Genomic DNA, 27,407 nt, shown 5'->3' with positions numbered 1-27,407 from the left:
ATTAACGTTGATAGCTACGTATTTCAGGAATTATACCTTGTTAATGGTTACAGCTTTATCACTTATCAATCAGTTGAATTAATTGTTGTATGCTTTTTGGAGCCAAATAATAGTACTAATGATTGTAATTTATACAAACGTGTTTCAGTAATGAATATGTCTTGAAAATGTCTCCTTTGTTAGACATAACAATCCAAATTAATAATAATAAGTTATAACTGATAATACTGCTATGATTTTATCAACTAATTATACATTTAAATAATTATTAAACAATAATAAGAAGGTAGCCAATTTTAATTAATAAAATACATCAAACATTTAAGTTTTATTTTTCACATAAATAAAATATTTCTGGGAGTTAAATTACATAAAATAGTCTAACCCTACATGTTAGGTTGATTATATACTTACACTCTACACCAGTGGTTCTTAACCTTTTTCGAATGACGGAACACTTAACATTTTACAAGATTTTCGAGGAACACAACTGTAAAATAAAATAGTAGTACATACATTTTTAATTTTTTAATATATTAAACAATGAATGTATAGCATAAAATTGTTTGCATGCCATACATGTTAGTGTTAGTCACTAAAAAATAATAAAATAATAAAAAGAGTTAAAAAAAATTTAAAAATTTGAAATTGAATACTTTGTATGAGATATTTGTGCCTGATGATTTTTACAGATATTTTCAATATCTTGCCGTATGTACGATATTGCTACTCTCATTTCCTCTTCAATATTTGTCAGCCTTTCTCGTTTCTTTGTTTTGATATTCGTCAGTGTTGAAAATCCAAGCTCACATAAGTATGATGTTGAAAATTGTAATAATATTGAAATTGCTTTTTCAGAAATTTTTTTAAATTCGGTTTGAACTGAAATCCAAAATTCTTCTACTGTTATTTCGGAAAATTTTATTTTTAGAGTTCGATCTGTTGTTAGCGTTATGAATTCTTCCTCTTCTTCTAACGTAAATTCATAACTTGACGTGTTGATGGTAGAAAATGGATTTCGTATCCAATCATACTTTTCAATATTCAATTCAGGAAAGTATTTCGTGATTTCTGTAGAGTCTACACCGTTGATATTCCTTAATGAACTATACATGTATAATAATACTAACTATATTAATCAGCATTATCCGGGGTTAAATAAAACCGATATGGGAAATCTACCAGCGGTATACAGATAGTAATAACTAATAACTAAAAAGTAATTTTTAACTCAATTTCACATTTATTTTGATTATTTTTATTGGCTTCAACGAAAAAATATAATATAACCAAACAATTATTTTATCCAATCAGAATAACTGTATTATTATCTGTATAACTAATGACAACCCATATTTGATCAAAAAAATATTCGATTTTTGTGAACCGAATCAAGTTTCACCTGCGAGCCACTCTATAGCGACCTGTTTGCGGGATAAAAACGAAGCTATATATTGACCGAATGTCAAAGAATTTATTGATATCATTTTCATTGAAAACGATTCGGTAGTTTTTGAGTCCGTGGACGACGAACAAGCAACCAAATTAAATAAACAAACAAACATTTATTTTGGTTTTATAAACTTTACAGATATCGTATACTACAATATTATTATATTATACACACCTATTTTATATTACATTGGCACTCTAATAATTATGCTGTGATACAATCCAGTGCAACGGTATTGGCGCGAAACTAAGTAACAAAAGAAGAAACGTATTACCCACTAACGTATAGTATTCTACATCATAAAAGTACATAACCAATGTATCGTTGGAATGGTTGGCGGTTGCACTCGATCCCGGAGGTCATCCGCCGCAGTGGTATTCTCAATAGACTATTTCGAAAAATAGGTATTATAGGTAGGTACTTCTAGTCTGGTCGGTCGGCACACGCACACGCGAGCCAAATTTATAAAATATATATATATGGAAAGGCGATGAGGGACTTACATTAAGTTGATGAACTCAATCCGGCCGATTGCGCCTCGCCACCGGAGAGCTCGCAGTCTCGTCGTATATTATATCGTACATAGGTATATGTGTATCCGGGGGGGGGGTCCGTTGTAGTATACAGTAGCTCCATTTAGAGATTTCACGGTGTTTTGCCCTCCCGATCGCCCGACTGGAAAGTCGCGCGCACATGCGTTATCCCGACTCCGACGCAACCCCCGCCCGACCGCGTCGCGTCGTCTCGCGTATCGAGTTTTACACTCCACCCCGCCACCCTCGCAGTATTCCCAAAGGAACCGGCCTGCGTTACACGTATCGCGTTATTTATATACATATTATATAATATAAAGTGGCGCACATGACGTCGTATAATACTTATTTGTACACGTTAGTTGTATATTATATGAGGTGCAGTCGTGTACGGTCGATTAGCTGCTGCAGTGTCCCGGTGTGCTTGTACCGAGTGGTCATCGCGTAATTGATTTCTCCGCGGGGCTATAACATAATATGCAATTATTTATTGTTGTAAATTTATTGTAATCACGTGCAGCATAATGCATTGTAGACCTATTGTATTATTATACCTGATGTACGCGATTGATAACCGCGGTGCAGTGCAGCGTGGCCGGTGCATGCGAAATCGTATACATATTATACTTTTTTGCGTCACTTAAATATTATTAGTATGGTAGTATAGGCTCGCAGTCCGAACATCCCCCTCGACGACGACGACGACGACTAGTGGTTATAATATTACACCTAAAATATTAATATTATTATTATTGTGCTCTATAATGGTTGTGCGCGTGGTATGCACCGACGTGACAAGGAGAGTATAGGAGCACCCCCTCCCCCACAATTCGTTTTTATGTCTTAGCTCATCTGGCAAGTTAAAATTCAAATCTCAGCATAGAAAAACTGTCATGGGTTCAATTTATTATTTTAATGTTGTGGATGTACGCCTCGCACAGTTTATGTAAAATGAGATTCAAAACATACATCGGGTGTTCATGCCGGCTACGATACGAAACAGATTCAGTGATCTGGGTATATAATAAACAATAATTATAAAAAGAGAATTATTCAATTATAATATTATATATAAAATGATATTTTATAAAAATTTGCATCTAGATCCAGGTGTATACTATAGTTATTAAATATATATACCTAATATATAACATACCTAGATACCTATTTTATTTTTGAGTTTTCCTCTATGGTTCATTTTCAACATTTGTTTTCGACTTGGCCTGTGGCTACTAAACTCTAATGATGCTTAAGATGATGGCACTTGCACCACACGGATTATTTTGAACTTAGATTTTCTAGCACTCTAGCCCCTGTAACTAGCTGTTAATTTCTAGTTACACCCGATGCAGTATGCCGTTGTATGTGAGCTCTGCGATACACGCAAGTACGGTCGTTTCGGTCATTAGATTATTATAGCGAGAAAACGATGGATAGTGATATTGTTAATAATGTCGTTATATTGTTTATGAGCGTATTAAGTGTCATATAATGCGCATAATTTGATAATAGTGGGATCAGTGAGATATCGTTACCACAGTAGTCTTAATGTTCCCAGGTTTATATAATGAGAGGTTATCAAATATTTCTTCATCTTCTTCCTTCTTTTTGGTAATCAGCTTTTAAGACGATACCTACTAACAAACACAAATGATGTATATAACCGCTTCCTTCATTTCTATACGTACCGCTGCAGTGACCTTGGACGACTCATAGTTTTTTACCAACTCGATTATTGTATTGTACCAACCAAATGTATAAATTAACCCCTTCTATCCGCCATGCGGTCCCTTGTGAAATATTTTAATAAGCCCATAGAGTTTCACGTATAGGTACACTGCAGCAGCATTATAACTGCACCTCAACCGCACGTATTACACGAACCCAACTCATCGGCGCCAATCATTCTGGCACGTGGTAATAACCCGATAACCGTAAACCGGTGTCGTACGACATAACCTTATATATTATACAGCCACATGCAATCTATACCTATATAATTTACACACACACACACACACACACACACACACACACACACACACACACACACACACACCTACACACACACATTTATATATATATATATTTATATGCGTCGTAGCCACGAAGCATGGTCGGAAAAGAAATCACCGGGTTACAGGCCGCGAGACGAATTAATCGGAGAATCCAAACGGATGGCGGTGGGGGTGGTGGTGGTGGTGGTGGTGGTGGTGGCGGTGCCGCCGGAATTCCGGTTGATTGGATCGAGGAAAGCTCGCGCGATTGTCAGCAGCCCGAGGACGACGCGAGGATTAGGTGATCGTCGCCATGTTGGATCGCAGAAGCTATTTAAAGTATTTCCGTTTATTGCACTCCTCGCTCGCTGCGTCGTCGTGCGTCTTGCGGTGCGGACAAATCCCCCGCGGGCCGCGCGTAAGCCAAATTCTCTCGTTTCAAATGGACGTCCCGGCAAAAAAATACTCGTCTGTTATTAGCAATCATATGACTACCGCCACTGCACCCACCGCCGCCGACGGTTACTTTGGCGTCCTCCGGCGACGGGTGTGCGACGACCAGGCGGTGAGGTGCTGCAGGCGTGCGCGCGTCGTCCCCGAGAGTAAATTACGAGGCATTTCGATAAGCCACCCGTAATGGGTTATTGGCGGACAAATATTTTTCAATTTAACACCCAAACACCCTTTTATATACTTACGGGGTTCGTCGGTCGCTGCTATCATCGTTATATATATATATATATATTATTAGTCGATCGCTCGTCGCCACCGAGTTTTCCCCGCACCCAAGGAAATCAATATGGCAATAACAATTGTTATTATTATGTTATCATCATCATTATCATTGTAAACTGTAGTTTATTTCCACAACAGTTGTATGCATTATCCCCCCTCCCGGCCATTATCGTTATAATCAATGACCCTATTGCTACTTACACTTATATGAAAATGTGCAGGGCAAATAATTAACTTAAAAACGCTAAAAAGTTATCGTTTTTGTTAAAATATAATAGCTTAACTAACATTTTAAGTGACTATTGTTATAGCTTTTTTTCATTTAATTATATAAATAATATGTTGATACTTAATATTCATAAGTTGTCAAACTAAAAATTAAAAATTCGTTAATTTTTTTTTGTTATGGATATCGTATTACGTTCAATAAACATATGATTTCGTATAAAAACAAACGAATATTAATTAATGTTATTAATATTTCTCTTTTTAATAAATCAGTAGACACAAAGTTGTATTTCTTAACCACTTTGGTATGAAGAAGAAATTATATTTTAAAACAAAATCCACAACTACCAACCAAAACCACTACTAAATAAAACAACTAAATCAAAATTAACTTTTTTCAATGACTTATTTTAGTAGTATTTCTGGTTAGTCGTGGTGAATGAGTTAAAAGTATCACATATATAATACTACTTGTCTATAGATTATTATAATATTATGTAATTTACCTATATAGACTATATGGACTATAGAAAAAATGATAAATGAACTCTTTCTGTATATTCTTGTTTGTAAACAATTTTTTACATACATAAGTTATGTCTGATATTGAAAGACGTAATCACAGTGTTATTGAGTTCAATCTAAAATTAAAAAAAAAATTTTTAGGGACCTAATTAAACTAGTTTTGAAATAAATAACCTCTTAAGCATTTTTTTTTCTCATTCTAGATTCTGAGTGGATCGCGGAAGCTATTGGTTATACAATGACGGGTATTTTTTTATTATAATAATATTATCACCTATATTAATACTATCTTAAAAGTTTTAAAGAATTGATTATTACATAACTATATGTGATTTGGACTGAAAGTTATATTTTGTATAAGTTAAAATTTTGATTTTTCAATTTATTTTTAAGAATATTTTCAAAAATGAAATATATGGAATAAACACAGTGCTTTTTAAAATATATATTCCTTAATTATTATCTGATTAGAAGTGTAATAATTGTTTTAACAAATATCATCCCATACGATCCAATTCATTTTATCGTCATAATGACTGACAATTTATTATTTTATTTCTGTAGTTATCATAGTAAAAAAAAAATTTCAATATTACCTCGAGAATATCATAATAAATAGGAACCCACAATAATATGGACTAATCATTACATTTTAAACAAAAACATCAAATTTCCACAGTAACATTTTAAAAAATTAAAAATATATGGGGTATGTTTAAATTAGAAACATGTATACATAAATTCATAATTCATCACGATCACATATTTTATATTTTATTTAACTTGTAGGTTCTTTACATTATGATTTATGAACGTATTTATTACAATTATAATTAGGTACTTATATACTTATATTATGTATCTGTTTATTCAATGAATATCAAACGAAAAACAAACTCTTGATCGTTATAATTTATTACAAATCTCTACCTACATCAAACATAGGTGATGTTTTTTTTTATTACTACAAACTTATTTAAGTATTGAATATTAATTGTCTGCAGCGTGTTATCAATATACTTTAATCGTCCAGTCACCTCGTCTCTTAGCCTAATAATAATATTATAATATGATATTTTAAAACTATCATAATATTACGTATAGTATTAATATCGCTAATAATCATATTTTCGTCGAAGCGTGAATTTACAATTGTTTTTAAATACACTACGCAATCTCAGCCAGAAGCGGCGACTTATAATATTTTAAAGAGCGCTAATATCCACACGAAAACTCTCGCGTTTCTGCAATCACCTATACGGCGGCAATTTTCATAGGTACCTACACTATTATATTATATTATAATGTTTTTGTATATTGTATCGTATATGCACTAGGTAATGTATGTACCTACACTATAGCTAGGCGATATATACCTGTGAACTTGCAGCCGGATGGGATTTCATCATCGACCTGCGATGACATCGATGACACCAGAGACAGCAGACACGGCGATAGAGATCAAGAAGGAGTGAATGGGGGTGGGGGGGGGTTTGAGAGAGCGAGGGAGAGATAGCTGCCGAGACCTTTTTACAAACCACCCATTTACACCGCATCTGTTGTGTTCGGCACAGCATTCACACGGCCAATCTATTTCCCTCGCCACATGCATTGCTCGCGCGTATATAATATTATATGTGCTACCGTCGCCGCCGTTTGTGCTGCACTCGTATCAATTCCCGACGGACCAGACGTTTAACACTCCATCGGATTTCACCGTGTATCGAAACATTATACACATGTACGAGCTGTGTATGTGTTTGTATGTGTGTTCGGCTCATCGACATAAGTGGTGGACGACAACGGACTTGTAATTGAATTTCCAAAATTTCCTCTCCTTTACATCACTTCGATTGCTCTCTCTCCCTCCCTCTCCCTCGCTCTCCATCACCCCATTTTGGCACACATTTCGACACCACCGCTACTACACCGTGGTCGATTGACTACATATACCGCGGCGTTGCAGTATACCAAGAAACGGTTCCGGCTTGCCCTCTTATATACAGCAGTAGTTGTCGTCCCAAGAGACTGTTGCAGCGACATGTCCCGCGTTCGTTACAATATGTCACATGTTTCGTCATCGCATATGTATATTGTACAATATGATACAATATTGGGGTACCTTAACTGCACGCTGTACTCACGTGAGTGTTTTGGGCAAACATTACGATTTTTGATTTATTCATTCGCGTCTGGTAGTATTAAAATAATAATTGTTGTCACTTGTCACCACCTCACGGTGTGCAATAGTTCACCATCTATATGTATACCGTTCACGCATATATTTATAGCCACAATACCCCAAGCGTGTATTCAATATATATTTATGTTTTGTTATAAACATCGACGAGAAAAATAACGTGGACGTGTTAAAACAATAATAATTATCATTATTATTAATACTTTTTTGGAAAATCGTACCACACAATCATATTCTTATGAATTGTAGATTCTAGGGACACAATGAATCAGGGGTGTAGGTGTGAAGTAGGGAAAACATGTTGTCAACGTGCCCATTGTAACGCAGACCTTATCGAATTTACTGAGACGTTAATTGTCTGTCTGTCTCTCACTCATTTTTTTTTTTTTTACCAAACATAATAAACGCTTTCAAATTATAGCATATGCAATACGTAGGAAGAGTTTTAGTATTCAACTGTGTATTGTAGTCGATTTTTTCACATAATATTAGTATACGTTCAAATCCATTCATAAGTGAAAAAACTATGAAGTAAAGTGTGGGCATAATTTTCATTTTGCTTATTTAGAAATTATTAAAATGGATAACAATCTAAATTATAGCATATATATACATAGGTATTATATTGGTATATATATATGTGTGTGCAGACACTGAAGAATCTTTTAATATTGATATCGGTATTATTGTTTTCGTTAAAAGAAAAAACAATATTACAATGTATAATAACTATTATTTTTACTTTTTTATTTTAAATAATTATTTTCATATATTTGATTTAATGACTTGCAACATATTTTCTCAACTATCTATTGAACAAATTATAAGATTTTTTAGATTAAACAATAGGTACCTCCTAATGATGAAATGAAATATTTTTTTCATAATGTATAGATAAATATTGAATACATATATTAAGTATTTTCGTATTGATTAGAATGAAGTAAATTTACTTTGTGTTATACAATTATTGAAATCATAAATTAGTTTTAACACCAGACATGTATGTGTATAGGCTAATAGGCATCTCATACTTATATATATGTATATGACTTTTGGTGAGTTAATTTGAAAAGTTTAATTTATCAATGAGTTAAAAACAAATATAATGTGTGTTAAAAATATATTGTGGCTGGCGACGAGTCTGGACCTCACGGGCTTCTAGTATGAATAGTATATGATACGAACATAGATATATTAATCGATTAGAGCAGTGAGCACTTTTGTATACTATACATTTTCTCTTTCAAACAAAAGTACCTATTCCCCCTCCCGAATGCCCAACCTCAGTAAAAATAAACGTTTTCTTCCATAGTACACTTTATAGAGATTAATCACCCAGGATGAAAAGCTTCCATAAAAGCTTAGTAAATTTTGGTAATAGATTCTGTGGTAATGACTCACTAATGACTTGCGATGCTGTTTGTATTCATAACGCATCTGCCATAATAATATAGGTATACTTTTCGAGTGTATGAATGAAACTGTGTAGGCTCTGAATATTATTACATTTAATAATACATGGATTTGGAATGCCAAGTGTAGACCGAACCTCACAAAAATACCAATAAACTTAAATTATACAACAACTATATTTGCACAGTAATTTGTTTCATAAATTCAAATCAAGGACAATAGTAAAAATGATATTTAACGAATAATATCACGTAGTAAACTAACCTATAACGCCGTTGCCGATTTCGTGAAGTTGTTAGCCAAATTGCCGATGTTACGTATTCAGCAGTTTTATTTAACATAATATAGAAACATTGGGTAGTCACAAATTCAATCATTACGTTGTTAACTGGAAGTTATATCCGAATATGTTGCCTCATCTTATTAGGTAACGCATAACAAGGCAAAATATGTTACATTAAGAAGAATCGGTTTTGCCATTCGTTTTAATTTTTTTTTTTTAATATTAAAGTAAATTGACCTATTATGAAATTAAAAGTTGAGAATATTGTCTGGATACCGTGTCTAAAGGTTTTCTATGATTTTTTAATTTCGGCACATGTTATAAACATTTTAATGTGTACAAAATTAACAATTTTAAAATGCTCAACTTGCTTCAGAATTAAAATATCAAAATCCCTCTCTACGTGCTGTAGACGATCTTCTTACCTGTAAATTTGACAATAGGTCATTTCATTGAAATATCAACCATAACAGAGTAAAACGGATTCTTCTTATAACGTGGAACTTGCCATGTTATGGGTTAATGAGACTGACAGAACATATCGTGGTGGACGGGGGTATTACGCGTTCTCTTAAGTGATGTGTATTGTTGAGAGTTTTGTAAACGACCGCATGTGGTTGCACCTTTACATATAAATATATATGTATAGTTATTGAAGGTAGGAAGTGGGTACATATTTATTAGGTATATATATATATATATATTTATTTGTATTGGTAGGTACATCGATTATGATTATGATCTTTATCACATTTAACACAGCTTTACACTTCGCGTATATTTTGGCCAACAATAACGGAAATGATATTTGAACAAGGGAACATCTGCTACGTGAGTGTGTGTGAGCCGTAAGTGAAGGGTTAGATGTATATAAGGCGAGGAAGAATAAAGAAATGTGACAGGGAACTGACAAAATGTTGGCAACAATGAATCGCCGGTTGCACGCGACGCCCACCGTTTTTATTATTATTATTTTTTTTTTGAAAAATAAAAGCACTGCTGCGGTATAACACATAATAACGTTTATTTTATTATTATTATTATTATATACGCGTGTACCGAGGTGAGTATACCAGGTAGGTATACAGTGTGCACACACATACCGTTTGCGGGACAAATACGTCTTTTATTGGTCCCAACACTGGTGGGCGGAATATTTTGATTAGCGACCTGTCAACGGCGGGCGGACAATGCGATGGCTATATTATACTGCCAAAAATTGAAAAGGGGTTAGCTAAAGTTACACCTTTCCGTAGGATTATTCACCGGCCAACACTCATAATATAATGGGCGCGCGTATTACATTATTATATATGTACCTACACATATAATACACTCGAAAATCGGTATTTAACACCCTCACAGACACCCCCAACCCCAACGCCAACACGCACGCACGCATTTCCCTCCTCTCACCGCTCGTCGCATCCTTAAGCCGTGACGGCGGATGTACAACACCTACCTATGTATACATGTTGTAGGTAACACGTATTATTATTATTATTATTATTATTATATAAACGTCGGCTATTGATTTCCAGTGGATTTGTACACGGAAACATCGCGATTATTCGTGTCGCGCAGCGCGATATCCGTTCACGAACAATTATGGCAATAATAATGCACTCTCCGCGGCAAGCGACGACGATCGTCGTTCGAAGAATGAACCCGTTCGTCCTCCACCAATATGTGTGTGATATGCGCCGCTTTAACGATTTCACTCACGTCTAACCGATGCGCTTTAATATACCTAAGTACTCTACCTACGGCCGAGGAACGACGACGACGACGATAATAATAATAATAATAATAATAATAATCTAATATAACGAACTTGTATTCTCGTGAGGCTATATATATATATATATTGTGGCGGCGCAAACGCGGATGACGGCCTAAAGATTCACCGGAAGTGCCGACAACTCCAGCAAACAATACAACTCAATACGCCGTGGCCGAAGTAATTATTGTTCGTCTACAATATGTATTCAAATATATAATGTCTATGTTTTAGAATAATTTAGAATATGCAGGGCATTCTAGTGCGGTCATTGTTTGTTACTCGAAGACGAGGCCGTGCTATAGGTACCTCGTATCACATATTTTGTCGATATTTTTTACAAAATATGCTTAAAAGTTTATCTTACTAAAAGTATACTTTATTTAAAATATTATTCTATATGAACAGATTCTTTACTTACCTCAATATTTGCTTAAACTTAAACTTTATAACTTGATTATTTAAAAAAAAATTGTTTAACATAAATAATCAATTTTTTAACTGAATATATTAAAACCCAATCGGGATAAAGAAACAGTGATATTGAACACTCGTCTCGCTCTAGTCTATTAGATACAAGATAATATGTACTTATAATAAATAATATAAATTAAACTATTGCTATGTACAGGTATGCTTGAAAGTTAAAAAACTAATAATACATTTTCGCCTTCAAAAAATGAATCTTGGTGAGTTTATTGAATGAGTTATAGGTATTATCTACACACTTCTTAATATTTCATTGTTTGTGTATCATATTCGTCCAATTATTTCAAATCGATTGATAATTTTACATCTATAGCACTTTTTGCACAAAAATATGATTCTGTTACCTTACAATATTGTGAGTAAGAATAAAAAAAATAGTACATTATTTAGTAAAACTAGACCAACAATTAAAATCATTATATTTATCATTTACAATTCTTTTGCCAATTATGTTACTTATTGAAATTTAATTTTAATTATTTTATTTAATTGTTTAAATGTATATAATTTTTGTTCCATTCAATTGCAACGAGTTTTGTATTGATATACAATTGCATAAACTGCAGAATTATTATTCCCATAAGTATAGGGCTATAAGATATTATAAAATTAAAATGTAAATTAAAATCTGATCCTGCAGTATCTACTTTTTAAAATAACACAGCTCCCCAAAGAACTCGTCTATACTTTCTCAAATCTATCAGTATCTAAAAAAAAATGTTTAATAAAAAAAATTCCCGTATTATCAGATGTTAACTTTACTCAATAAATATTAATCAACATTATGTCGATTTATTATTATTTTCCAATTTATTTCGTGAATAATGAGCAATTCATTCAGTTTACATATACACGTGGCAAGATAATTAAATAATGTATCCCATGTCTATTATTCTGAACAAGTGATTGATACAGTTTTGCTTGTCCATTGTTTTATTTCATACAATATCTCTCTTAATGTTAAAGAATTTAGGACATTGATATGACCCTGTTGTGATTTATGATTGATCAATTTTAATGTCATAATAATATATTATTTCACCATATCACTTCAACTAATTTGTCGTCAATATTAAATTTTAAAATGACAAGTATACTCTTACATAAATACATAATATTGATTTCGTGTCATTTTAGTTTTTTTTATTTTAGTCATTTATTAACTGACAGAAATTATCTTAACTTTATTTAGTACTCCGCATCTATCATTCATATTATATGTTGTGATATTAGTTAGGATACCGAGTGAATGGAGTATAGTGAATCTATAATACTAAATAAAATAAAACATATTTCATCAGAAATAGAAACATGTATACAAAGTATTACATACTAGTTTGAGGACAAAAGCTCATTTTAACTATGTTTATGAATTCGATTCGTCATATTTAAGTTTAATAACTCTTTAATTTAGTATTCAATAATATATTAATTACTAATAAATTTGTTTCAAACAGTATGAATACAAATTAATTACTAAACATATTAAATACGTTATCGGTACAATCTTAGTAATGTGCTGTAGAAAAAGTAATATATAAAACGGTAATTTGAATGTTCAACCTACTTTCAAAATAAATAACATTTTATATTATATATGTGGCTATTATTTTAATATTAGAAATAATATTTGAATTCATTTCCATGTTCATAGATTGATTTAGATTGATTGCCATCAGAATTAATTTAGTCGTTTGTCAATAGCAGAATATACTGTGTGATATTGTGATTTAATCGTTCTTGATTTAGGGGTTGAAATACTAGAATTAGAAGGTAGAACTGAAACTTTGAACCATGAAACCTAAATCTCTACTCTATTAAATTTGTATTAAGACCAAAACAGACATCGAAACCGTACTCTAGTAGACAGAAAGAACTTTTTAAGCTAATCATAGGTTATTTTTAGTTTCGATATTTAATATTATGTTTACAAAATAATAATAGTTCAGTTGTTTTTGTTTGAAATTACTTTCAAATGATAAATATTACACGATTTCAATATGAACAACTGATGCTAAAATAAATAATATTTATAAGGGTATAATGGTTTTACATCCTATAAATATTATAATATGTGAGGTTTATAAATTCAAGTTTAATGTTGAGTGTCTATAAAATAATATTTTAAATTTTGCATTAAACATTGCATACATAATTTTACATTAATATTTATTTTCTGAATCTTAATAAGGAAAATTAGAAATATTTGATTATTATTTATAATTTCCAAAATCTATATGTTATAATTATAAATGTTCTAGTCACTATATAATATGTCTAGTTTTAAATTTATGTTTTTAAACTGTACTCAAGGATTTAATTTTCAAATTTGATACAATTAATATAAGTTTTTTTAGGAGGCGGCATACCTATCAAAATAAAACAACGATGGGTACCTATAATCTAAATATATAGGCAATATGTTTAGTCGTATACTCTTATTTGACCCGCACCTAAAATAACAATTGTTTATCTAACAGTTAAGTGTAAGCTGAATAATACTGCATGATATGTAGTCTCCGCGCCGATGATATTATATTATAATAGTTACCTTAGACAAAAATAATGACAATCATTATGTAATTGCTTTGAGTTCACCGTCACGGCATCACTCGCAGTATAATGTATTAAATATAAACAATAAACATATTATCTTTACATTATTATACAGTGCATACTGCATAGGTACCGCATGACTATATATGCCTGCCGTTTTTACCTAACTACATTATTACTTAATGAACGGCAAAAGTGTTGTGGCGTGCTCTCAGGTGGCTGTGGCGATGCGGGGGGAATCTTCATTAGACCGATTGTTGAATGGAACCACCGTTTGGAGGCTGCAACAATATGTACATAATAATATTATTATGATATTTCGATAACGTGATAATATCATTATCATATTTATTAGTATATATTATCATTTATCATACAAAACTTTGAACCGAGAAAGCGCGTACGACTCGCTGCGTGTGTGCGTGCAGAGCATTGAGTATATTATATAATGCGCTCGAAGGATATGCACTACGCGTATATACGTTCGACGGGGTGCAGCGGTGGAGTATAATATATATTTACTGTTGCGGCAACAGCGACGACGCACACCAATTAGTGTCCCTTAAATCAAATAATAGATTTATATATATACTTACACACATTTTACACCGTTTGCGGTGTCTATTCTGGTTCCGTAATCGTAAGTTTGGCAGTTTGCACACAAAAGTTAACAAGGCAACCGGCGGCGGCGGCGGCGGCGCCGCCCTTTATAAGCGAACAAGACGCAATCGCATATAATCTTTCCCCCTGTGCCCCGTCCCACTTATTCGTACCCCCCTCTTTTCCCGGTCCGATCAATCTCTCTCGCTCACTCTTTCAATCCTTCTCACCCCGCTAGCTATCCCTCTCACAATCCCTCTCTCTCTCTCCCACTAACTCTCGTTATTTCGTCTCTCATCCGACAAACGTTCTCCTCCCTTTTGCAAACACACGCACGCACGCACAAATGCACACACACACGCACACAAGCGCACATACACCATGGCCTTTATATATGCGAGTGTACGACATAATAAAACCAGCAGGTCGTACTGCCGTCACCATGGTTACCAGAAACGAACCATAGCTTTTTGCCATCGAGTGCGTGTGCGTATACGTGTGTGTGTGTGTGTGTGTGTGTGTGTGTGTGTGTGTGTGTGTACACACCGCGACCGTGTCATGCAGTGCACACACACCCGCGCGCAAACGTGTATACACCATTTTTTTATTATTATTATTATTATTTTTTTTTTTATCGCTCTTCCCCAATGGAAAAAAGCGAAAAAGTTGTTTTTATTATTTATTTTTTAAACATCCTCACTATACACCTTATATACATTATATTCCCAGCCCGTCGGCACTTGATCGCTGCACGAAAACAGTATAACTAAGTAGTACCTATAATATTCCCTATAAAAAATTTAATTATACTCTTAATAAATATAATCGTAGCGAAATTCCTAATTTGTATTGATAATAATTATTAATTAAGATAATGGTATTTGATTCTTGGATAAAATATTAGGTACCTGTATATTATTCTACTCTATATCTCTATATAAAAAATAGGTTATTATTTAGGTATCCTGTAGATGTTTTCAAACTTTTTTTGGTTACCACGGAGTAGTCACGTACCGGTGTATCATCAACAACTTTTTACTATATTATGCTTACTAAATGCATAACTATTCAAAATGATAAATCTGTTAAATATTATAATGATATTTAATACATCTGTATTTTACCATTTTTCCCGTGGGCATGCCACCACAGTATTTTGGAACTTCTCCTCTATATTAATATTATATTATATTAAATACGGGTAGGAATACCTACGTTGTGGGACGTATACTATATATATATATATAATACATTTGCAGCTTGAAAATTTCAAGAAGTTTTTTTGAAAATATTTCATTTCTCAAACTACATCCAAACGTTGATTTAAATTTTAAGGTTATTTAATTAATAATACAAAATCTATTTTTCAAAATTTATAGGGTAGCTAAGGAACTTATACGAGGTAACTATACATATGATGTAGTTTTATTAAAAGTAAAGTTAAATAAATTGTCGAAATACCTATACCTAAAAATATATATCAAATTTTATATTATTTGAACTATTATTATTCATTAAATACTCGTATACATATAGTTATACATTTAGTTTTATTGTTAGTGGCTTGTTTATAAAACTATTTTATTAAATATCTAATAACTAATAAGTATATATATTATATAAAGGTATAGATTTACTAGTTCGATATATTTTGTACTATAAATTGTTATTGTAAGTATATACAGTATAATCATTATACAATATATTTATGTATACCAAAAATTATACTATAATGTGCCTATGTATATTATGTTTATAGAGGTAGGGGTATGCAACAAACGCAAGTCGTTTATTGTGTAAGCCACGAGATGTCAAGAATATAATTTGTTTAAGTAAACAATAAAGCGCATATTATGAAGTGGCACTTGAAAAAACAGTACCCAATTAGTGCGAAAGTACATGTAAGATTGTGTAATATTGTTTTTTTTTTGCGAAACAAGTAACAATAAATAAATATCATACAAATGTAAATTAGAGGGTTATTTGAACGAAAAATGTTGTTTACGAAATATATTTTACTGACCATTTTCACTTTACTATCTCCACTTAAGTATTAGACATTTTTATTTGTATAGACAATGTTCAAACTACATTCTTATTCTGAATATTTAAAAGTGTCTTTATGTGCTAATGCTAATGCAGCAGCGTATCTATGAGTAAAATGCCTATAGTAAAACTTATAAAAATGATATTGTTACTATACATTAAAATGATTAGTCAATCAGTTATTCTGGAATATCAGAAAAATATTATCACGTACCTACGAAATAATATTAATAATAATATATAATGCACCTTTATAATTGAATAAAATATAGGTATGTGTGTCTAATTTAGTGAACGTTTTCATTTCTCTAGGAATTTATTACAAAAATATATACTATTTGTAATCAATGGTAACAAAAATAATATGACGTACTTACTTTTAATTGAGGACTCTCTAAAATTATTTACCATCAATTATTATTAAACATTACTCAATTCATCGTGAAAATATGTTTTATTTTATTTTGAATAATAATATTTTTGTTTCAGGATTAAGTCATTTAAACCATCAAGAATCGGGCAAGGACTACAGTAATGAAGCCATGACAACATCATTTGGTTCCAACAAGAAGAAGAAAAAAAGAAGGCACAGGCAAGCATTTAAATAAAAATCCCCCACGCTTTCAATGATAATATCAGTGGTTATTGAATGAGACATTTGATATTATTATATTCGTAAATTATAATCCTAAATATTTGATCAATAAAAAAATTCCAAACAATGGCTTACCAGAAATATTTATAGGTTCCCCGTTAATCTGTATTAGTTATAAACATCTATAACTTTTAAAAATATTTATATAGGACAATATTTACCAGTTACCAATTAGAAGAATTAGAAAAAGCTTTCAAAGATGCTCATTACCCGGACGTCTATGCAAGAGAAATGTTATCCTTAAAAACAGATTTGCCCGAAGATCGAATACAGGTACTTACCTTTGATTAATAATATATTCAACTATAATTTCAACAATATAACATTTTTATAAGTGGTACAATTATCGTAGCCTATATAATATATAAGTAGGTACGTATTTCAATTTTCCAAAGTATTTAGTATAGGTTAAATAAGTTTACGGAACCCGTAGCGTTTATACAAAATGATGCACCAAGCACGTTAATTCTGTTTTATTTTTTATATTGTAGTTATTCAAAATCTGATCTTTGTGATTTTTAAACATACCTACTTAAACATTATAACGTTAAATTTTTGTGACTTTTTTACTCCTTAAAAAGTGTTCTGTGGAGAAACGAATTTATGTTTTCCAAATGAAAACGGCCCTTTTCTATTGTAAATTATTTAGCGGATATTTTTTCTGAAAATGTTATTGTATCACAATCAAAATCCGAACGAGTAGTTTTTGAGTTATTTAATTTTCTGTTCTAAAATTAACTTACAGATTCATGATAATGGTCTATGTCGACTTGAAAATGTTCGTGATTGATATTAATCGACCAATATTTAAAATGTATAAAATTAGTCTAAGTATAAGACGTAATTATAATTCTAGTTCCGATATTACATCTATTTTATTCTTTTTAAAACCATCATTTAATATAGTGTATACAGGCATTATTATACAAATGTTCAACGTTTTATATATTTATTTATAATATACACTATAAATAACATGGTTTTGATATATTTGGGAAATTATTGTCAATATTATATAGTGTCCTATCTATTTCACACTATTTTTACTTATAGCTGTATGATAAATGTACAATACAACTTATGAAAACAATAAATTATACCATACATTTATGAAATTTAAACTAACAATATTTAGAGCAGTAATTGTTACATAATACTCGTAGGTGCATTTTACGTAATATTATGTACCTACAGTGTATTTAAAAAAAAATTTGAATTTATAGGTCAAACCGAAAAATCATTTATAGAACTTAATTTAAACCGCAGTTTAATAATGAAAATAACTTTACAATTTATTATGCAATAAAAAATATAGGTACATCTAGTACATATAAAATAAAAATACGGCGTGTGACTATTTACACCTGCAAAACGTGAAATCCTATATTACGAACTTTAATCTGTCAATATACAATATAATTTTATATAGATAAATTTAAATGTAATATATTATATTCAACAACTATTTATCAGATAATTTGATCAAGAAAAGTTTATTTATTATCTTTTGACTATGGCAGGTCCACATGATGACACTTAGTAATATTGCATTTACCTATGTACATTGATTGTATTTTGATCAATAAAATTAAAATGTATACAATTAGTGTTGTAGTGTTAATTTACATTAGAAATCATGTTTATAATGACTCGTTTCTAATGTAAATTTGGGTATTGTGTCTTCAATTTCTGTAAAAGTACATACATATATTATAAGTATATATTTATACTGAGATATCGGAGCCGGAACATAACATGTATATTATATCCATTTTTAATCCTCTTTTTATTTCTATAAAATAATAATATGTAGATATTATATTTATGAGGTGAATGTCTATAACACATAACTATTTACACTCAGTATATAATCTTAATTTATTTTTGTATCGGATTAAGAGGTAAATTAAGTTCCATAGATTTTATCTATTTATTATTTGAGCAATATCACTTATAGTACCTATGCGATACGTATGTATATTACCGGAATCACCAAACCTCCCATTGAATTGATATATAATATTCAATTTGACTTGTATTTTATAAATTGTTGTTTCAAATTTTAATAGAATACTTACGCAGTCATATTATTTTATGGTGCTTATTTATCTAATAGTTTAATATTTATACTATATTATAACTGTTTTAAAGATATAGAGTGATGGTATAGTGGTAGTGCGTGGAATAAATAATGATTACAGATATCATTTTAATTAAGAAGTATTATTGAATAAATTATCATTTTTCATCTCAACAATTATATTTTTAAATATTTTTTATTGATGCATAGTTTGTATTGTGAATTGTAATAGGATGTTTATACCATTTCTTGATAATGTATAATTAGTTTGTAGTCAATATTAGAAACCACTAAACTGCGATTTCTACTGCGCATCATAAAACAAATTGCTGGTTAGTCTACACTTTAAATAACAAAAATATATTATAGGTGTGTACAAATTATAAATGCATGTTTAATCAGTATTCTTCGTCAATTCGGATTAGTTCTATTTATTTTTCTGCCTTGGAAACATAATATTATTGCGACTTGTCTAGCTGATAATCGGGTAGATAGGTACTATAGCTTCAAATAGATCAGTTTTCCCAATTCAGATTTCTAGATCCGCATTTGCGCGATATATAATATATATTACAAATAACTATACACAATACCAACTAACAGAATATTATGTGTATCGCAATATCATATCGTACAATATTATAAACCTTTACACATAAAACATAATATTAGTGTATACACCACAATATTTGCGTGCACACAAGAGTGGTGGTGTGTAGATGGTATATCGCATGTAATAATATATTATAATATGTATGAAATGTAATTGCGACGACTTAAGTGCACCGAATACATAATATATACTTCCGTTTGAGGTGTACATGTGTATACTGAATACAGGTATGTGCGCGTGCACTTAATAATAATTATAATATAATGGTATACACAATACCGCGGGGTGTGAAGGAAATTGAAAATATTTATTTAACCGAGTGAATGGTTTTGGAGCACAGCCATTGGACAAGTGGCCAATTAACGCGCAGGGCGGCCGAGGCGGAGTCTACGCGCCGCGGTGGCCGTCCGGGCGGCGCGAACCCATTAGACGGGAAACACGAAACAACTGGCGAACGACGCGTAAATTTAGAAACGCGCGCCTAGCAATTATATACATTGCTATTATATACATTATGTACCATACTATTACCACTGTTACCGCTACCGCGTTCACTGCTGCAATATCGCAGTCTATACACACACCGAACATGCACCGCCGTCGGCTCGGTTTTTTTTTTTCTTTAAAGGGGAGGTCTTTGCAGCACCAGCTGTTGGTGTAGTATACGCGCTGTAGTCGTACCTATATAATAGTTGAAAACGACTATTGAACTATGAATGCATATATAATATACGTTTGAAATGTAAAATTATTGACTGTATCGGATAAGTCAACCCTGCAACGGATGCAACTGTATGTGTATAATAATATTGTGTATAAACTAAACGCGTTGTATTATACGCGTTATATTATACTTCCAAGTTATAACAAATATTTATGTATACGGTATGGTGCTTGCTACGACTAGCCGGATACGTCGACAAAATTCCTTTTTTTTTTTCATTTCTTGTGTATGTATACAAGTATACAACCAATTATAGATGATTATCGCCAATAATTTTACATGTGAAAATCCAGTGTATATGTAATATAAAACTACATAAATATATTTAATCGAATCATAGAAATACTTAGGGTGATTCACCAAATATATTGTTTTTCAATAATAATTGAACATGAAATTACGGAATTTTTAACTTACTAACACATGTATATAAAGTATAAGTGAATATTACATACGAATTAAAAAGAAATAAAAATGTTTTGATAAAAAATATTTAATTTTCTTCTACCTGTTTTATATTCGCACTTGAATTTTCGTTTTGCAGTATCCTATTTGTTAATTTTATTTAAACTCCTTTCTCTAAAAATTAGAAGGTAAGGATTTAACTTAATCAAAAAATGTTGACAATTGCAGTACATCTAACACAAAAATGCATTTTATATTGGTAACAGTATGAATTTTAGATAACACAAGCCAATAATACGAATAGTATCTTCATTGATACTCGTAAATCATAATTAAACGCTCGGCAATTAAAGGCAAATACAAATTGAACGGTTAAAAAGTTTAGAAGACATTGAGTTATAATATTTAAAAGGGTATTGTTTAAAAGTTTAAAACGTTGGTTAATTTTTAATTGCGAGTTCAGTTAAAATATTTAGCAACACATTAAAAATCTAATCTCCGTAATTGCATAACTGCATAAAAAGTTAACAAAGATATGCGATCTTAGGTTTATTTTTCCTTTTACTAACTAAACTTAATGAACCATATAAGCTGTTCTCAATCATTATTATTAAAGTTATCGATATTAAGTTTTATTATAAAATCTATATTAATAATTTATGTAGGCTAGAATTGCTTGGATGTCTAATTTATAAATATCTTCTTTTCTTTGGGATTCATCAGCATTTTTAAAATTATTTTTAGTGACCTAAATATCATTCTACCCCGCACCACCTGTGTGCGATTTCGTCGTAATTTCGCATTATTTCGTAGGATGGAAATACACGTCATGTAAAAAGTACATACAATCCTATTAAATTTATTCGATAAATACGACAATACCTAAAACCTATGATTTTTTTATTTCACATAATATTTATAATGGGTATTAAAATAAATAATTAAAAAATCATAGACAATGGCCACAGCACAATAAACAAATACCATTACTGCAGCACTGGTACATATAATATTATAATACATACATTATTATTGAAACCGAATTCTTTATATAATATGTTCTACGTTCAGCTTCAAATATATTTCTCATTCTAGTGCGGTGTCGAGCGTTAGGACAGATGGTTTGTTCGATTACAGTATATTATTTTTACATGGCCATATATATAAATAATATTTTATTAAATACGTCTGATAATATAATATTAACAATATCGTATTATATTTAATATAATATACAATAGAAAATACTGCAAAGGACACAAATTGTGTATAAAGACAAAATTGGGGATCAGTAGAAGAAATTATGTTTGTACAACTAAAATCGCTCAACCGTTGTACTCTCAAATACATATATATATATAATTATACCTTTAGTGTCACCGTATATATATTTACATATAATTATACATACCACATAAATGCTTAAAACGACACTACACGAATGAGTTAAGAAACAGATGACAGAGTTCATATTTTGAAAACTCGTAAACCGAAAAGAGCACGATTGCAGCTATATAATATGATTGTAATGACGCGTATTGCGAGGTAAATTAATTTTTTTATTATCATCATCGCATATTCGCACATACGAATATGATACACGAATATTGTACCCGCCACTACATACAGACTGCTCGTGTAATTAATCGAAAACCGTATAAATGTAGTTTGAACGATATACATCTGTGGGCACGACTGTGGTGTGGTAGGATTTTAATTAAGTTAGTGCTTTGATTTGTGCGACGTAGGCCGGGGTCACCCTTAATTTATTTTATGAGCCAAAGCGCACCTACTAATTTAATCTGCAAGTTACAAGAAACATATTGCAGTGAACGATGCGGCGTGTGTTGGTATTCGTTTTTGTTTGAAAATGTAAAGCTTTTTGTACGTCAAGTCGTAATAATAATGTTACCGCAAACACTAAAAATTTAAAATTAAAATTACGTAGGTATTCGTGTTCCGCAAAAACCACAGGGCACACTCTACAACCTAGTTACTTATATTACTCAATATACCCTAAACATAATTTTTAATTCTGTTTGAGGGACATATTTGAGACCAAAAATAAATTCCTATCATTTATAATTTTGTAATTCTTGTATTTTGCACATGAGCAACAACTTCGCTTGTTTTATGTAAACTGTTTTCGTGGACACTCGGTATACTATAAGACTTATATGAAATCAAATTCGAAGTTGAAAATATATAATATGAAAATCCTTCAAAGTTACTATAACCTTTTTTCGGACAATGTTTATAGCTTACTTTGTTCAAAAATCAGGTATAATATAAAGGAATAACGCGTATACACATTTTGCAATATTTCAACGACATGATCCGTTGATATATTTTATATTTTTGTATACATAACTATTCAATATATATATATATTAAATAATAACTCATTCTTTATAGTATGTACCCACATAAATATCTTAGAGAAGTATAAGAAATATCGTATTGAGTACTTAGGCTTAACTATCTGATATTTAAGTGTTTGTACATTATTAATTCAACGAAAAAACATATAAAATATATTTCAGTAACGTTTTTTTTTTTAACAATATTGGAAAAAGATACTAAATGAAAAGAACATTTCAATCAATTTTCTATATTATAAATCTATTTAAATTATAATTTTATGAGATAATTAACTATAAATTATAATTTTATAATTAACTACATTAACTACAGTATTTATATTTTTAAACTTGAAATATTCAAAGAAATAGGCATTTGTATGATAGAACAGTACAATTAATGTATAGCATCTCCATTTTTGACACTTATGATTTATGAATTTGGTACATGATAATAAACTAAATAATGTGCTTAGGATACTAGTATTATATTATATTTTAAAAATAAAATGTTCCATGCGGCAGCGTTAAAAAGGGATTTAAATTCCATTCAAATTTTATAGCATTCGTATAATCGTATGTATAATATACTGTATTGTGTTTAAATTTATATTCCGTTATGTGGATTTCAAAACGATACGCCCAAGTGTCAGACTGACCCTTGTAATTTTTTTTTGTCATCAAGTCCGTTTGGTTTCATTATCGACGTTTTTGCGGAGATTTCCAACATTTAGGGGCCCTATGACTAGCCGTACCGTGGCGCCCCGCCGCGATGTTGATTTGAAAATAACTTCCTCCCTTTTCTTCGTCAGTTTGAGCATCCCTCTCTCCCACCCACCATCGCTCTCTTTCACTCTCCAGGACTCCCCAATCCAGCGACGGTGAAAATAACATAGTGTCCTCGAGCTCTCACCCATCACACGCCCCCAAAATCGAATGATTGACTGTTTACGACACACAGTATATTTCCGAAACGAAATACACTATATGTCTATATATAATATATGTTCGCTGTACAGAAATATACGAGCACAAACACTAACTGCACAGTGCACACACACAAACTTCACACATGCGCATGCACGTGTACGCATTTTTATTTAAACATTATAATTGAATACGTGTCTTGTAAGAATAAATTAATTGAATACAAATGACATGTGAGCATGTCAATTTATTATCACTATTAGAAGACAATTAATTTTTATAGAATTAGTATATAATTAATTATACATCTTATGAACGTCATGAATAAACAAAATCGTAACTATCATAAAATACGCATGACATATATTTTCAATAAGTACTAGACAGCTATTCAATATGATTAATCCGATTTTAAAAAGTCGTACATTCCAAGTTCCCAGATTTAGAGTGATGATCAATACATTAATTGAAATAATACCTTTAAAAATGTAGTACTAATTTATATTATACGTGTCAGTGTGGGTTCCCTAAGTCCCACGAAAAACGTATAACCGACAGTAAAATGCATCCCATATTTACTTGCTCCAGAATATTATCCATTGTAAATAGTAATTGACTTCACTGAATATTTGAAACTCTTCTATGACGATTTGTGGTGATGATTTACTTGTACATTGCAGTTATAACATATACCCAAAACGATTAATTAAATGGTGTATGAAATCCTGTGTCCTAAAGCATCGTATGATTGTATATTTGTTCATTTCAAATAACTCTGTAAAATCGTGCCGAGTATAAAATGTACTACATTTTTAAATTGAAGGTAACATAAATCGTTTAATAATTAGCAATGTAAAATAGTAATGATACTACCTAATACCATATAATAAATAATAATACATTTATATTAGGTTTTAATATTATTATATTGTTGTTGGTACAGCTGCAGGTAGGTAGGTATTATACAGGTATTTCAGAGATAATTTCAATGTAGACAAACCTGCAATGGGCATTTATACATGTCTGAAGGTGAGATACAAAAAAAAAGTTACATGTGCAAGGACCGGAGAAAAAAAAAATATATAAAAATATCCCAGTCATTATTGCCAGGACCATTGTTGTGTGTGGGCTGATTACTGGAGGAGACAAGTCAACCCAGAAATTATAAAACGCTGAATCACAATTATTATATTTTATATATGTGTATTTACATTATTATACACGCGTGCATAATAGCCGGTGTGCGCGCGTACGATTATTATTATTATTATCATCGTAACTGTCAGTCTTCGGGTATTCGGTGTTTGATAGAGAGGTCGTTATACCCACGTACGGCCCGGATGCCGTCTCGTTACAACTGGATCCCAATAATTGGCAATCATCTATTATAATGATTTTACAAAAAACGCATTACGGTCCAAGGCCCACTTGATGGTATAATAATAATAAAAATACACATCTAACTAAATATATACCTCTTTCTCTCACACCTTTTCTCTGCGCACGATAACGTTTTGTAATTGTTGACGGTTCCCTCAATTATTATCATTATTATCGTTGTAAATAGTTATAATGACTGCGTGAAAAAATAAACATAAATAAATGCTAGTTTTTTATAATTCCATATTATGATAATATGTTATTACCGTTTTTATTAGTTAAAAATATGTAATTACTAAAGCAGTTGTAGTCGTTGTCGGTCCACTATACGCCTCCCGCGGAAATCGTCGCCATCGCGTTTATTACAATAATAATAATTATTATTATTATTATTATTATTGTGTTCATGAGCCGTGAGTGCGTGGATGCGAAAAATATAATAATATTTAGGCAGGTAGGTTTATTATAATAATATGAGAAACGCCCGACTGTGTTTTTCTTACGGTGTTTGGAATGAAGTTTTCATTCGCAGTTACAGCAAAATACGATCTATAAATAACACAGTTTTCGCATTGTACAACTGCTCTATAGGTACACACCTGCTGTATATTAATAATAATAATAATAATATGCCTGGTAAACGCGCAATATCATAAAAATAATAAAACGAATTTAAAGAATATACATTATAGTAGTTTATTCATGCGCATATCGAATGGATTGCCATCATAATATTATTATTACTGTAGTTACAAATAACAATATCGCATTATATAATAATAATATGATGGCCGCAAATAATATAATGCGAGTATATATTGTGCCCTGTCGTAAAAAACACTTTTCGTGTTGAATCGTGTCCCTTGACGCGGGCGAGGTACAATAATATTATGTTGTGTGCTTTGAATAATAACCGTCGTAACCTGTCAACGCATCCAACAACACGTTATTATATTTTTTTTCTTCTTTTTTCCCCACTCGTTGTTCCCGCTGTTTTGCCTTTAAATTCCGATGGATAATGTTGCAGTGCCCGCCCTCGATCGCAGTGTTTTTCCTACGTTTTATTTATATGAATTAAATAGGTAGTCTTATATACATGTATTATTATTATTATTATTATTATTATTATTATTATTATCACCATCACCGTCACAGTTAAACTTGTACGAACATTTAGTTAAAATAATATGTTTAATTAGGTATTGATATCATAATCAAATGTATAACTTTAATATTATACAAAGTATAGTAAGAATCACAGTTGAAAGTGCAATAGTTAAGTATACAACAACTACTAATAACATATTTTTTTATTAACTATTTAATAGTAATATCAAAAAAAAAACTTTTCATGTAATGGTCAAACTATTATAGCTGTTGAAATGTAAACTCAGAATTTCTACGGATAAAATGTCGTATAAA

The 27,407-nt window shown here is 31.1% G+C and overlaps 1 protein-coding gene across 3 annotated transcripts in view; it reads left to right on the top strand.

Moving 5' to 3' along the window:
- The window catches only part of LOC111037827 (diencephalon/mesencephalon homeobox protein 1-like), a 94,083-nt gene that overhangs the window by 36,323 nt on the left and 30,353 nt on the right, over positions 1-27,407 (top strand). The window contains exons 3-5 of one of the 3 annotated variants that reach the window (XM_022320606.1): positions 5,675-5,716; positions 17,331-17,427; positions 17,646-17,769. In XM_022320606.1, the coding sequence (XP_022176298.1) occupies positions 5,675-5,716; positions 17,331-17,427; positions 17,646-17,769 (263 nt within the window). Of the gene's footprint in view, positions 1-5,674; positions 5,717-17,330; positions 17,434-17,645; positions 17,770-27,407 lie in introns of all 3 variants that reach the window. The other 2 variants (XM_022320605.1, XM_022320607.1) reach the window with 2 other exon arrangements.

The sequence above is a fragment of the Myzus persicae genome, unplaced genomic scaffold (genome assembly GCF_001856785.1).
Source record: "Myzus persicae strain clone G006 unplaced genomic scaffold, MPER_G0061.0, whole genome shotgun sequence".
In the NCBI taxonomy this organism is placed as follows: Eukaryota; Metazoa; Arthropoda; class Insecta; order Hemiptera; family Aphididae; genus Myzus; species Myzus persicae.
This window is presented reverse-complemented; position numbering and strand designations above follow the sequence as displayed.